The 15,387-nt window shown below is 43.1% G+C and overlaps 1 protein-coding gene across 12 annotated transcripts in view; it reads left to right on the forward strand.

The window, feature by feature from the left end:
• Positions 1-15,387, forward strand: part of DTNB (dystrobrevin beta) — a 134,892-nt gene that overhangs the window by 71,842 nt on the left and 47,663 nt on the right. For 8 of the 12 annotated variants that reach the window (XM_034421169.3, XM_087888782.1, XM_087888781.1 and 5 more), the window contains exon 11: positions 13,734-13,823. The exons of the other annotated variants lie outside the window; for them this stretch is intronic. In XM_034421169.3, coding sequence (XP_034277060.2) covers positions 13,734-13,823 — 90 coding nt within the window. The remainder of the gene's footprint in view (positions 1-13,733; positions 13,824-15,387) is intronic. 12 annotated transcript variants of the gene reach the window in all.

Genomic DNA, 15,387 nt, shown 5'->3' on the forward strand with positions numbered 1-15,387 from the left:
TATACCGCCCTACTCCCGAAGGATTCAGGGCGGTGAACAGCCAAAAAATAAAACACATAGATTACAAAATTTAAAAGACAGTATAAAACCACATTAGATAATTTGGCCCGGATAATTTCTCCCCTACGAGGTGACTCTGGGCGGCTTATAAAACAGTAAAACCTAATTAAAATATTAAAACATTAAAATTACACAGATTAAAATATTATTAAAAACCGAAACTAAGAGAGCTGCTAAGAGACCGACCAGATTGGGATTTAAACAAAAGAATATCAATATCCCGGGAGGTGACACGAGGCTGGCTCCAGAAGATTGTTAACGCCTCTTTGAGTGAGGGGGTCCTGCCGGCCGCTTTGAAAGAAGCGGTTGTGAGGCCCCTCCTCAAGAAGCCCTCTCTGGATCCGGCTGTTTTGGCTAACTATCGTCCAGTCTCCAACCTTCGCTTCGTTGCGAAGGTTGTTGAGAGTGTGGTGGCGCAACAGCTTCCCCGGTACCTGGATGAAACTGTCTATCTAGACCCGCTCCAGTCCGGCTTCCAGCCTGGGCACAGCATGGAAACGGCATTGGTCGCATTGGTGGATGATCTCTGGAGGGCCCGGGATAGGGGCTGCTCCTCTATCCTGGTCCTGTTAGACCTCTCAGCGGCTTTTGATACCATCGACCATGGTATCATGTTGCACCGGTTGGCGGGGTTGGGGGTGGGAGGCACCGTTCTGCGGTGGTTCTCCTCCTACCTCTCTGACCAGTCGCAATCTGTGTTGACAGGGGGGCAGCGGTCGACCCCGAGGCACCTTGCTTGTGGGGTGCCACAAGGGTCGGTCCTCTCGCCCCTTCTGTTCAACATTTATGTAAAGCCGCTGGGTGAGATCATCCGTAGCTTTGGGGTGGAGTTCCATCAGTACGCTGATGACACCCAGCTGTACATCTCCACCCCAGGCCACCCCAATGATGCCCTTGAAGTGATGTCCCAGTGTCTGGAGGCTGTGCGGGCCTGGATGGGGAGAAACAGGCTCCGACTCAACCCCTCCAAGACCGAGTGGCTGTGGCTTCCGGCGTCCCGATATAGCCAGCTGATGCCATCGCTGGCTATTGGGGGTGAATCACTCGCCCCCACGGAGAGGGCTCGTAACTTGGGCGTCCTCCTGGATGCACGGCTGTCTTTGGAAGATCATTTGATGGCCGTGGCCAGGGCGGCTTTCTATCAGGTTCGCCTGATACGCCAGTTGCGCCCCTTTCTAGATCGGGACTCCCTACGCACAGTCATTCAGGCACTCGTCATTTCCCGCCTGGACTACTGTAACGCTCTCTACATGGGGCTCCCCCTGGGGTGCACCCGGAGGCTCCAGCTGGTCCAGAATGCGGCCGCGCGGGGGATTATGGGGGCGACGAGGCGCTCCCATGTGACACCTCTCCTGCGCGAGCTGCACTGGCTCCCGGTGGTCTTCCGGGTGCGCTTCAAGGTGTTGGTGACCACCTTTAAAGCGCTCCATGGCTTAGGGCCGGGGTACTTACGAGACCGTCTTCTGCCACCAATAGCCTCCCACCGGCCAGTGCGCTCACACAGAGTCGGCCTCCTCAGGGTGCCGTCCGCCAGACAATGTCGGCTGGCGACCCCCAGGGGGAGAGCCTTCTCTGTGGTGGCGCCCACCCTCTGGAACAACCTCCCCCCAGAGTTACGTACAATAACAGACCTCCGGATTTTTCGTCGGGCCCTGAAAACCCATTTATTTCAACTAGCTGGGCTGGCTTGAGTCAAATTTTAAACTGATTTTAAATTGGAATTGTTTTAATCACGGCCAAAAGATTTAATTATTTTAATCAGTTTTTACATTTTGTATGTTTTGTATGTATGTCTTGTTTTTATTTTCGGCTGTTCACCACCCTGAGTCCTATATTGGAGAAGGGCGGTATAGAAATTTAAACAAATAAATAAATAAATAAATAAGAAATCCTAGGTTTTCTACTAGACTAGGAAGTTGAAAAAAAAAATCAAGAATAAATACAATGGCAAAGTATTTCTGAACTGTTGCCAAGAAGACTATTTGCCAGGGTTAAATTTGACTTGAAAAAACTCTTACTTTACCAAAAGGCAGCTATGATGTTGGCATATCTAGCACTACCAGAGAGTTGGGCTTGCTTGCCTTAGGCTGAAAGCTTGTGATGAGCTTTGTTTCAGAAATCTAGCTAGGAAGCTTGCATTGAGGAATCATATGGTTAGTATGGATTCAGAATGTACATTTCCATGCCAAACAAAACTAGCTTTTTTAACACACAATTCTAAACCAGAGGGTTTTTTCATTTTTTAAAAAATAAGCCATAAGGAACTATCTTGTACATAGTGCTATACCATAATGCAATGTGCTCATATTAAGCAAAATACAAACCAATTATATTACTGTATAATACATTTTAATATACAAAGTCAATGCACGAAAATGTTAAGGCTTGAGAGCCTGTTGAGTTAATTTGTTAGAGACTTGTAACTGTAAAAATAAAAATTTGAGATTTAAAGAAATCTTGCATAAATAGAAAACTCAGCTGCAAATATTCCTGCCTACAAATATGTATTTTTATCTTACTTTTCCGTCTAATAGCTTTCAAATCTCTCTACTGTGTTAAAGCTGAAATAAAATTGATAACCTGAAGCTTTAGCAGTGCTTCCAATAGTTGAATCAATCAAAGCATCCCATGATTTCTAATACGAATCCTCTTGAATTTGTCGTATTTTCTCTCTTCTCTTAGCCTAATATTCCTGGACTTGGTTGTGAATCAAGAATGCAGCTAAATCCTGTGTGATTTGAAGATATTGTGAGTTTAGTTGATTTATGAAAACGTTTGTCATTTAGAATGACAAATGTTTCTTAATGATTGAGAATCTCTTTCCAACCCTTCTACTACTAGTAAAGAAGAAAAGAAAAGCAATCTTTATTTTTTTTTAATTCAGAGGCAAAAAAAGATTCTACTGATAATTCTAGCTAGAATAAGAGATTTGGAGGACCTTCAGTTTTTGTAGGAATCAAATGTAGTTTCAGTGATTTTGCTGACTAACACAGGAATTTGCTTGCAATATGACCTGCTTGAGTCAGTATAAATGAAGCAGAAATTACAGTCTTGAGCAAGCTCTCCTCGGAAGGAATCAAAACTTTATATTTCTGCCTCTGGATTTGTTACTGCATGAGGAAGTAGGGACCATTTGATAGTGATCTTATGATTTGTGGGAAAAAAAAGAAAGAAACAGGACAATGCACAATATGTCCACCTTTCATATGATATACTGCACAAAGAATTCATTCTACAGTGTGTTGTATAGACACAGATCTGTACTTCACACTGAGAAAGACAATGGAGTTACAGAGATTTAAAATACATAATGCACCATTTGATTCAAATATGCAAAAAAAAATTAGCACATTTGTTCTGCAGAAAACTTTTTAGGATCTTTAATGCCAATGTGCATCAGAGGAATATATCCAATGAACTAAAAATTTCATTCCATCTCTCTTCCCCCCCCCCACCCCCCCCACCCGTGTACCGTAAATTCTGTACTGGATTGTAACAAAAGTTTTATCCATTCCCGCTTCTTGTTCCAATAGTTGTTTACTGGGCTTCTACAGGAAATCTAAAATCAGTTTTATAGTTTAGGTGCCCGATTCCATTTCAGGACTATCAAAACCATCAATTACTTGTTAACTCTTGATTTCAAAAAATTATTTTTTTTTAAAAGTACAGCATATTGAGAATATTTGAATTGCTAACAGAAACCACATTATTATTCTGTTTCCTTATTATTAAAAATGATCAGATTATGGATTACAGCATTATGCTAACACAATTGTGTTTTAAGATTCCAGAATAAATACATACATTCATACAATAGTGAAAGTGAAATGTTTTAAATATATATTTAAAGCTTTATTTGATAGGTATATTTTTAACTTATAATTGGCATTCCAGTTCAGGTTTTGTTGTGCTTTTCCAAAGTGTTTGGAATGTACAATATTTGTCCCTATTTTTCTTATAATTTTCTTTTTCCCGGCCCACTCGTTTTAAGGAGGTTTCCTCTTGAAGTCAAATAGGAATGTATTTTAAATGATTATACTGTACTTTGGCAGCCCTATAACCATGTTTGCAATTAGTTAAACAACTATCATATTTCTAATTCCATGAACTTCCTGGTTGGCTTGTTCTAGTCATTTAGAGTAGTCAGAAATGTTCCTTGTTTAATTCAGTTAAACGTTAGTTTAACTAAAGTGTTGCCACAAAGCATGCCCTTCCATGTAGCTATAACTTGAATTGCTACCGTGTTTCCCCGAAAATAAGACCGGGTCTAATTTTCTTTTAGGCTTGAAAATAAGCACTTGGGCTTATTTTTGGGGAGGTCTTATTTTTTGGAGGTGCAGGAGATGGCGAGCACGGTCACCTCATGGCTGCTGGGCCCCTTAACCGCAGCCCGCGGATCAGCTGATCCAGCGAGGCCCCGGAGTTCTATGTCTCCCGGTGCCTGGAGATGTTTCCAGTGCACTCTTGCTAGCCCCAGCCCTGCTCACGGTGCCAGGCAACGTTGCAGCCAAAGGCCCCTCTGTTCCGCAGTTCACCTTGTGGCTATGGAGCAGGTGGCGACCACGGTTTGCGCTCCACCAGGCCTGGGGCTCAGCTGTTGCTTAGGCTATTGCTACAATGAGGCAGAAAGCCATGTGGCCCATCGGAAATGGCTCCCACTCCTGCCTCTACCAGGCTGCTGCTGCTTGAGAAAAGGACACGCAATTGTGGAAGATTGTGGGAAGCGCATGCTTATGATAGAAGCAAAGCCCAGCCTGTCTCTTTCAAGCGATCAAATGTCTATGTGTGTGTGTGAGAGAATGAGAGAGAGAGAGAGAGAGAGACAGAAAGAGAAACGACAGAGGGGAGTAAGGTTGCCTGGTGCAATGGACAGGGCTGGGGCTAGCAAGAGTGCGCTGGAAACATCTCCAGGCACCCGGAGAGCCAGAACTCCCAGCCTTCACTGGATCAGCTGATCTGCGGGCTGCGGTTAAGGGGTCCAGCAGCCATGAGGTGACCGGGGAAGGGAAGGGCTGCCTCCTCTGTTGGCCATGCCCATCCCCTTCACTAGGCTTATTTTTGGGGTAGGGTGTATATTAGGCCCACCCCCAAAAAAATCAGGTTAGGATTTATTTTTGGGGTAGGTCATATTTTTGGGGAAACATGGTATTATCTACTTAGGGAAGAGCTTTGTAGTTCAAAATGGTTCAAGATTTTTATAGACCTAGAAGCCTGAGAAATGAATGGAAATAGTAGATTAAACTCTCCAAACTGAACTTGGTTATTTATCTCAGATACTTGCAATAGCCATTCTTATTTCTTAACTGACTATTCATTTAAAAAACTGAAAGCTAGTTATGTAGATGAAGGACCTGACAGTTGTGCAAGCTGTAGGTGGCATTTTTTAAAATTAATTTTTCACAAAGAGTGCTAGCTAAAGTGGTGTGGAAAATGTTGGCTTTGCCCTCTTGAAAAGAAATTTCAGTGATGAAAGATGCCATCTGTGACCAGTCCAAGAGCAGTAAATTCAAACTCCTTTGCCAGAAGGAATTTACATTATGGAATTTATGGAATCATTGTTGAACAGATACCTGGAGATCACCATGCAGGGATCCATTTTCATAGCATCCCTAGAAGATAGTTATGCAGCCTTTACTTGTATATCTCCAACAAAATAAAGTCCACCATCTACAGGCAGACTGTTCCTGATTGGTTCTTATTGCTAGGAATTTTTTTCCTGATGTTCACCCAAAATCTATTTCCTTCTAATTTGGGTCTATTATTTTTTTCCTTATTTTCTGGAACTACTGGGTGATTTTTTTGGTCTTACCTTCTCCATTCATATATGCGAAGATAACTGTCATGACTCCCCAAAATCTTTTCCAGGCTAAACATACCCAACAATACCAACTGTACCTCATAGGGTTTTCCTTCCAGCCTTTTTACAACTTAGTTGCTCTCCTCTGGAGAATTGTAGTTGTCAGTGTCCTTCATAAAAGGACAACTTATACTTGTCCTTATTTTCCTTCTTTTGTCAATTGTTCTGCTTAAGTCCACTTGGACACAGTTCTACTTTGAAGAGTTCAGTTCTTTTCCCATCACATGTTCCTGTTAATATCTCCTGACAACAAGCTCACCTCTTAGTTTTTTAAAATTATTATTGCCATAGTCAAAACAGTCTTTTTGTTACTTCTAATTTCCTTTACAATTCCCACTTCCTTTTCTGCTTTAATCTTTGTAACTTACTTTCTGTAGATATCAGCCTCTTATTAGTACATCTCCTTTGGGATTACACCCATCTTTCATTTTGTATAAATGTCTCTTTTAACATTTTCTTTAGTTGAAAACTTCCTGTGGATATTTTTTTTTCAAACTTTCCTACTTATACTTAATGCTGAAACTATTTAAACTCTATATGGTATTGTAATATATCTTTTCATCAAGCAAATTGGAATTAGATATGAGAGGCCTAGATTAGAGAGTCATCACAGAATCACTCAGTTGTTAACCATTTAGATAAGAGTATCTAAAAACAGTATGCTTCCATATGAAATTGCTAGTCTTTTAAGTTCTACTATCAAGACTCTTTTTATTGCTTTGAACACTGATGTGAACAAAGACAATGGCGCTTTGTCCATGTTAGAAATAGTTAAGGAATACCTTTCTTAGAGAGGCCTGTCTGAACCAGTTTAATTGAATATTAAATGCTTTTATCTATCCAGTTGTTCAGTGAACCAGAATTTAATTTTCAGTGAACAAGAAAGGTACACTGTGTATCTACTCTGTTTGTTTTTTGCCTATATTCTCATTCTCCCTCACTGTAATCTTAGCTTTATACTTATCGCCCATTTTTCAGCGGAAGATTAAAAGTTTCTGAATAGAAAATTGGAATATTTAAATTCATTCTTGTTTTGCAAATCATCTGCAAGATTAATCTGACTTCTGAAAATATCATTTGTGTCTGCTAAAACCTATTGTCATCTGTGAAATGTTCTGTCAGAATAAATTGTCAATCTTTAAAAAGCAGCCACAAGACTTTCTTTTGTGTTTTTTGTCCAAATGATATACATTGTCAGCTTAATCTACCTCATGGGGTTGGTATGAAAATAACTGAACCTAAGAACATCTTTGAACTTCTTGAAAGAAAATTAGAATGTGAATATGATTAAGTATCTAACATTTTTTTTATTACTTTAGCAATGTCTATAGTGCATCTCACATTTAAAAACACTTTCATCAGCAGTGCAGAAAATGAAACACTGATATAAACGACAACTTCTGTAGATCAGGGCTACAGATTTCTTTTACCCTCAAGATGACTGGCCTATTTGCATTATTATGGACTTTAATTCAAAGATGTGGGATTTCTGTTTAAAAGGTGAGGCAAATAATGTTCCAGTTTGAGGCATTGACGTGAAATGGCTCATATGTGCAGAAGTTTATCAGTGTAAATCATGCTAACATACACACTTCCAATAGTTTTATAAACATTTATGTTCTCCTCTCCAGCCTAGCGTCTGTTAGAGCAGATAGCAATAGCATAAAAATGTTTTAAGAATTAGAAACAGCAGTACCAAAATTATGTTAGCAAATAGTAAGTTCAAATCGCCCTTTACCAGTAAAAAGATCTCAGATTTTACCCAATGGAAAACTCCTTGAAGAAAGTTGGATTTCTATGCAGAAGGACCCTTGCCTGAGCTTCTCACCTTAAGTGAAGCGTAACTACTTTCACTGAAAAAGGAGAATCTTCTCTTCATCTCCAAAGAGACTAAGAGCCATATTACTTTGAAAAATATTGCCAGGCGTCTGCATTCAGAGTGTCTGCCTTTTTTGCATTATCCAAGAGGGAAGCTTAATTCCTTGCCTTCCGATACGATGCTATCTGGATCTTGTGGTGGGCCTCTTAGTTTATTGCACAGAGTGGCTTTCATTGCCACTAAGCTCAACTTTATGGCGAGCTCATAAAACTGCACAAGCAAGCCAGCTGGAAAGTGTAATGACATTAAAGCAAGATGTGGGGTCAAAGGGGAGCATTGTAAATATTCTTAGGCCATAAATGTTATTCCAAAAGGTCAGTTGCTCCAAATTGGAAAAAGATCTGATTTTTAGCTGGGGCTATGAGCTGCACAGCTATGCTGCCTTATGATGGTGAATGCACAGCAATTAATATTTTCTTCAGCCAATTACATTACATCACAGATTATTAGGAGAAGGAGAACAGCTGTAAAACTAGGAAATCAATAGATAATAGCCAAAGAAGCAGCTACTTCAGATACCTGTCTACCTGTTTAAGAAAAAAATCCAGTGTTTCATAAGCTTTCCTGAATATGGAAGTTGCTCTAAATTTCCAGTTCCGGTTCCAGTTAGGTCCCTTCTGCTGTTGCTAGCAGCACTTTTCTTACCAAAGAATGAATTTGTGTCAATGAATACTTTTTCACAATCTGGACAAGAAGAAATCAATTAAGAAAAAGATTTATTGAACAACAGTATGGAGCATAATAAAGTAATCCAGCAAAATGTCATGAACCCAATCAGCCCTTTTCAGATTAATGAAATAGGGCAACTTGAATTGTTTAGTAACATTATTAAGTGTTCCCAATTAACCACTAAATATTATTTCTGTAGAAACTGCCTAATCTTGGTGCATAAAATGAGTTCTGACTCCTTCAGGACAATTTACTCAGCTCTGAGCAAGCCGGCTCCTAGGCACAGTAAGATGAAGTCATCTCAAAAACAAATACCTATATAAATATAATTCATAAATCTTAGAGAAAGTAAAGCAGTCTCCTAGTTGGGTTTTTTTTTTTTTTTTGGTAATGTATTAGATTTTTTTAAAAGTTCAAAATGTCCCTAAAAAAGAAATAACTTTATGCACTTTTTAAGACTTTTAGCTTGAATATCCAAAATGACACTACATTCATATACATCAGGGGTGTCAAACTTGCGGCCTGTAGACCGGATGCATCAAGTGCTGGCCACGCCACCCTCGGTTTAGTGAAGGGGAAAAAAGTTGCGATACGTCATGTGACAACAACATGTTGTTGCGAGTTTGACACCCCTGATATACATCAATCCTAAAAGGATGGCATAGCAAAGTAGAATATCCATAATATGCATTAATCATCTTACATTTACAAACTAATGAAATTTAAAATGTCCACAATAATTTTCCCCACTTTGCATTTCTTGTTTCTTTTTCCTCTGTGTTTGTTTGTGTGTGTGTGTGTGTGTGTTTGCTTTTGTGCTTTGGTTTTGGGATATCCAAAAAAGTGTTTAGCCCATGTCTAATCAGTTTTCCAAGGACTCAACTCAACTGTTTTTCTCTGCTCTTTCTGAGACCACAAATGAGCTATCTCTGTTCCTCTTTTTTCTCCTTATGTTAAGCCCTCTTTTATATTGTACGAAAGGAAATATATGGGAAGCAGGCCTTTTCTGTCAAAGGCATCCTTTGTCTAACTAGGCCCTACTTACATTAATGGACATCCTGCCTCTTCCACATTCCGGTTATGTTATGTCCTATTTCGGAGGTCAGAGAGAGGTAGTGAATAGAGTTTATTTTCTATCTTACTGTTGAAATGGGAACTTTTTTTCAGGAGTTTGTCTAGAGGACTAAGGTAACGGATTGTTGAAAGGACAAGAATTTGGGGCAGAGCATGGAAGCCAATCTGATGCCCCAGCCTAATGACAGTCCTCCGAATACACCAAAATATGGATTTGAATATGTAGGATACTCAAAAGCAGCGGAGCTTCTTGGTCTGCGAGACTCCCCCCTCTCGCAGGCTTGGCCCTCCATTCTATCGAGGGCCTACCTCGATGACGGGCTTTGGAGTCCCGAGAGGTGGCATGCTGCAAAGAGGGGGCTGCGGGGTTTTTTAAAATTGTCCTTGTTTAAACTTTTAAGGGGTTCTGGGAGGGGGGAGGGGGGTGGGATTGGAATTAGGGTTGTGGGTTTGGGGGATAACCCACTAGGGGGAGAATCGGGCTTGGCCAGGACGTTCGGCGGGGGTGGTGGGGGATCCGGAGGGGGTCGAGCTGGTCCAGACTGCGTTTCTACCATCGGTACTGTGTGTGGGAGAGGTAGATATGGCGGGAGCAGGGGGCCATATCATGTTAAGGGAGCACGCACCCGCTGTCTTCAAGCGGTAGAGTGCTCCGGCCCCCAAGGCTCCACCCGTTCTCCAGGTAGCTCAGACCTCCAGGGCCCGGGCCTTCGCTTGATGTTGTGCAACGCCAGGTCTGTAGTAAATAAAGCCCCCCTCATCTGTGATCTTGTTTACGAGGGGGGAGCGGACCTGGTGGGTATTACGGAGACCTGGTTGGGCCCAGAGGGAGGGGTCCCTCTGGTAGAAATGTGCCCACCAGGTTTCCACGCATTCCATCAGCCAAGGTCGCAGGGGAGGGGCGGGGGAGTAGCGGTTATTATTAGAGAAGGCCTTAGGCCGAGGGAGACCACTGTACCTCAGACAGCCGGTTGTGAGTCCCTCCTTGTGAAGTGGGGCCATGGGGTTCAGATGGGCTTGCTGATCACGTACCTGGCTCCCTGCCACGTGGCGGCAGCCCTGCCCGAGCTACTCAACGTTATTGCCGCGGTGGCGGTTGATACTCCCAGACTTATGGTCATGGGGGATTTCAACCTGCCATCCGTGGGTGAGGCGTCTGAGGTGGCTCGGGAGTTCATGGCTTCCATGACGGCCATGGACCTGACCCAACTAATTCATGGCCCTACGCACACTGGGGGAAACACACTGGACCTGGTTTTTGTCTCTGGACAGTGGTTGAGTGATCTCGAGATAGGGGATTTAGTCATCGAGCCCTTGTCATAGTCAGATCACTCGCTCCTTCGCCTTGACCTTCGAACCGCAGCACCCCGCCACAGGGAGGCGGAACCGGTAAGATGGTACCGCCCCAGGCGCCTGATGGAACCTGATAGGTTCCAGATGGAACTTGGGCCAATCCCGGAGGTTCTGGCTCACGCCTCATCTGGGGACCTAGTTGCCGCCTGGGATAGGGCGGCGGCTGGAGCCCTGGATCGAGTCGTGCCTTTGCGGCCTCTGACCCGGCGCCGATCTCGCCTGGCTCCTTGGTTCACCGAGGAGCTGAGGGAGATGAAGCGCCGGAAAAGACGCCTAGAGAGCTGTTGGAGGGCTAGTCTTTCTGAATCTGACCGAACACTGGTAAGATCTCATATTAGGAATTACCTAGTGGCGATAAAAGCAGCAAAGTGTTCTCATTTTGCTGCTCTTATTGCGTCATCAGATAATCGCCCGGCCGCCCTGTTTAGGGTGACCCGCTCCCTGTTCCACCAGGAAGCGCGGGAGGACCCCTTGGAGGGAAGAGCCGAGGATTTTGCTCAGTATCTGTATGACAAAATCACTCAGATTCGGGCAGGTCTGGACTCTGACGCGATAGATCCAGAGAGGGTGATGGAGACAGGTTTTGAGACTGTTATCTGGGATGAGTTTGATCCTGTGACCCCAGATGACGTGGACAGGATTCTGGGTAGATTGAACGCGACCACATGTTTGTTGGACCCGTGTCCCTCCTGGTTAGTGCTGGCTTCCCGGGAGGTGACGCGAGGCTGGCTCCAGGGGATTATAAATGCTTCGTTGGGTGAGGGTGTCTTCCCCGCCGCCCTGAAAGAGGCGGTGGTAAGGCCTCTCCTCAAGAAGCCTTCCCTGGACCCGGCAGTATTGGCTAACTATCGTCCAGTCTCCAACCTTTGCTTCGTTGCGAAGGTTGTTGAGAGTGTGGTTGCGCGACAGCTACCCCAGTACCTGGATGAAGCGTCGTATCTAGATCCGTTCCAGTCGGGCTTCAGACCTGGGTACAGCACGGAAACGGCATTGGTCGCGTTGGTTGATGATCTCTGGAGGGCTCGGGACAGGGGTTGTTCCTCTGTCCTGGTCCTGTTAGACCTCTCAGCGGCTTTTGATACCATCGACCATGGTATCATGCTGCACCGGCTGGAAGGGTTGGGGGTGGGAGGCACCGTTTTACGGTGGTTCTCCTCCTTTCTCTCTGACCGGTCGCAGTTTGTGTTGACAGGGGGGCAGAGATCGACCCCGAGGCCCCTTATATGTGGGGTGCCGCAGGGATCGGTTCTCTCGCCCCTCCTGTTCAACATTTATGTAAAGCCGCTGGGCGAGATCATCCGTGGTTTCGGGGTGAAGTACCATCTGTACGCTGACGACACTCAGCTGTACATCTCCACCCCGGATCACCCCAACGATGCCCTTGAAGTGATGTCCCAGTGCCTGGAGGCCGTACGGATCTGGATGGGGAGAAACGGGCTCAGGCTCAACCCATCCAAGACCGAGTGGCTGTGGTTTCCGACGTCCCGATATAGTCAGCTGGTGCCATCGCTGGCTATTGGGGGCGAATCATTGGCCCCCACGGAAAGGGCTCGTAACTTGGGCGTCCTCCTGGATTCACGGCTGTCTTTAGAAGAGCACTTGACGGCCGTGACCGGGAGGATTTTTCATCAGGTTCGCCTGATTCGCCAGTTACGTCCCTTTCTAGATCGGGACTCGTTACGCACAGTCACTCATGCCCTCGTCACCTCTCGTCTGGACTATTGTAATGCTCTCTACATGGGGCTCCCCTTGAGGTGCACCCGGAGGCTCCAACTGGCGCAGAGTGCTGCCGCGCGGGTGGTTATGGGAGCAACATGGAGCTCCCATGTAACACCTCTCCTGCGCGAGCTGCACTGGCTCCCGGTGGTCTTCCGGGTGCGCTTCAAGGTTCTGGTTACCACCTTTAAAGCACTCCATGGCTTAGGACCTGGTTATCTACGGGACCGCCTACTACCACCAACAGCCTCCCACCGACCAGTACGCTCCCACAGAGAAGGACTCCTCCAGGTGCCGTCGGCCAAACAATGTCGGCTGTCGGCCCCTAGGGGGAGAGCCTTCTCTGTGGGGGCACCGACGATCTGGAATGAGCTCCCCCCAGAGATACGGAGGATCCCGGATCTGCGCACCTTCCGCCGCGAGTTGAAGACGCTTTTATTTCATCAAGCGGGCCTCGCCTAAATTTTCTCCCTTTTAAATGAAAATTTTAAATTTTTAATTGTATTTTAAAATTATGGGTATTTTAAATTATGGATATAAATTCAGCCAAATTTATTTAATTTATTTTATTTGATTTTAAATTTTGTATATTTATGTGTTTTATTTCATGGCTGTACACCGCCCTGAGTCCTTCGGGAGTAGGGCGGTATAGAAATTCAATAAATAAATAAATAAATAAATAAATAAAAGAAGACTGTTTTGACTGGGTATATCCTTTAATTGTATGTCTGTTAGAACAATGCATCTGCTAATGCATACAAACAAAGCACAGGAGAGTGGTTACAGTTGGGGTTTGCCAAGTAATAAACATGCTTGCTCTTCCATGAATTAGAACCCTAGCTAGCTGCCTGTCAGAATTTCAGGCTCCAGATTAATAGTGCAGTTTCCAAGTGGAGAGAAAAGGAATATAATGACAAGCCTACCTCATTCCTCATGTCTTGTTGATCCCTTACTTCTAACAGGAACTCCCGCCTATTTAAGTCCGTCTCGCTGCCGCCTTCTAACGTTCACATCTGTTAACTATTATTTTTTAATCATGTTATATTCCTCAAATAATTTACATTATTTCATTGCCTCATCTTCATTTCTGTTGAGTTTTGCTTCCTTTGCTTTCAATATCCCTAGGTTGCAGCAAAGCCTCACCCCCTCCGATGGGCTCAGTGATGAGCATGTGCTGATAGCAGCCTATGTGAGCCAGCTACAAAGCAGCACACGGTTAGTGCTAGGCAAGCAGATTGTGTGTGGAAGGGGTATGGGGTATGCAGGGTGATTATTCTTTTCCCTTTCAGAACTTGGTTGGATGCCCTGTATAGGCAGCTGGGTTGTCCCAGCCCATCCACTAACTAAAACAGGTGTTAGGAAGGTCTGTGGTTATTCACTTTTATTTTATCTATTTTTTGCTTGAAAATGGATTACTGACTTTTTTTAAAAAAACTTTTTTTTTTAAAAAAAGGGAGGTCTTTGACTAAATGTTATGAAGAAAAAAAGAGGCAATCTAAAAATGAGAGGTTTATGGATGCGCTTGCTTTAAAGGAGATTTGTTTTACAACAATCTGATGGAAATTTGGAACAAATATCAAAATGAGTGTTAACTGGGCTTCTTGCTACGGTTCAAACAAACAAATGGTGTTGGGCATGAAATGTAACAATTATGAAATGTTTTAATTTCGTAAAGACCCCTAAATTTGGGGAAACATGAATAATGTTTTCCTCTACACCTCAAATGATGAACTACTGAATTGATATAGGAAGAATCAAGATTTCTATGGTTTGAGCTGAGTCATTGATGAGAATATGTTCTAATGGATATCTCTAGCAGTTTGTCTATTCTAGAAGTATTCCCAGGTCTTTTCCAAATTCCTGAATTTCAGAAATTAATCTTGATTTCTTTAAAGACAACTCTGGGATGAATGTGCCAGAGATAACCTAAAATGGTGTATTGTGCCATACTGATTTTACCCATTCGTGCTAGATGCCTGATGCTTTGATATGAAAAATGTAGTTGGGTTACCTTATGCTGCCAAACAGCATTTTAAAAAGAATAGTGTAAGGAAAAGAATTCCTTCCCACAAACAAAGCCAGTAAGTCCTTGCCAAAATAGGCAATGCAATATCTCTCAGCACCTTTTGATCCTCTGAGTGGGATCATTTCTAGAAGGGGCACTATTTGCATTGTCCTATAAAGCCATGCTTTGCCAAGTGGTTTCCAATCTTCCTTCTAAAATGGGTTATGTTGTTTGCATTATATTAGAAAAAATATTTAAAGAATGGGCAATTGCCAATTTGGAAATCTGTTGGCCAATTTCTAACATATTTATAAATACTGTATGTGTCTGGCCTCCATAATCATTCTTAAAAATAGAGAATACAGGAGGGTAATAGAACAGATTGTGGAGGGCAATTCCAATATTTGACTTTTGGTGAATATGAATGCCTTGTAACTTGTACTTTCCTGATAGCTTCCATTTTAGGAAAGTTACACCCAACATTTCAAATGTGCCCACAAGTCCCAGGCATTGCATGTATCTGCCATAAAATGTGGAAGCAACATAAACAGGTTTCCTTCAAAAGAAAAAAAAACCCAGTATAAAACAACATAAATCAAATAAATAACTTCTTGTGACTTCAGCTTAAAAGAATCTGGATTTACATTAAACTCATTGAGACATTAAAAAGTTTTCATTTTAATGACAAAACTTTTTTGATACATGGCATTGTTCTGGTATAAGCAACTCTATCTGTCAATATATCACTTGTTATGTGATCAAGTTTGTCACGGC

This window comes from Pantherophis guttatus, chromosome 1 (assembly GCF_059756535.1).
Source record: "Pantherophis guttatus breed Tessera chromosome 1, ASM5975653v1, whole genome shotgun sequence".
Taxonomy (NCBI): Eukaryota; Metazoa; Chordata; class Lepidosauria; order Squamata; family Colubridae; genus Pantherophis; species Pantherophis guttatus.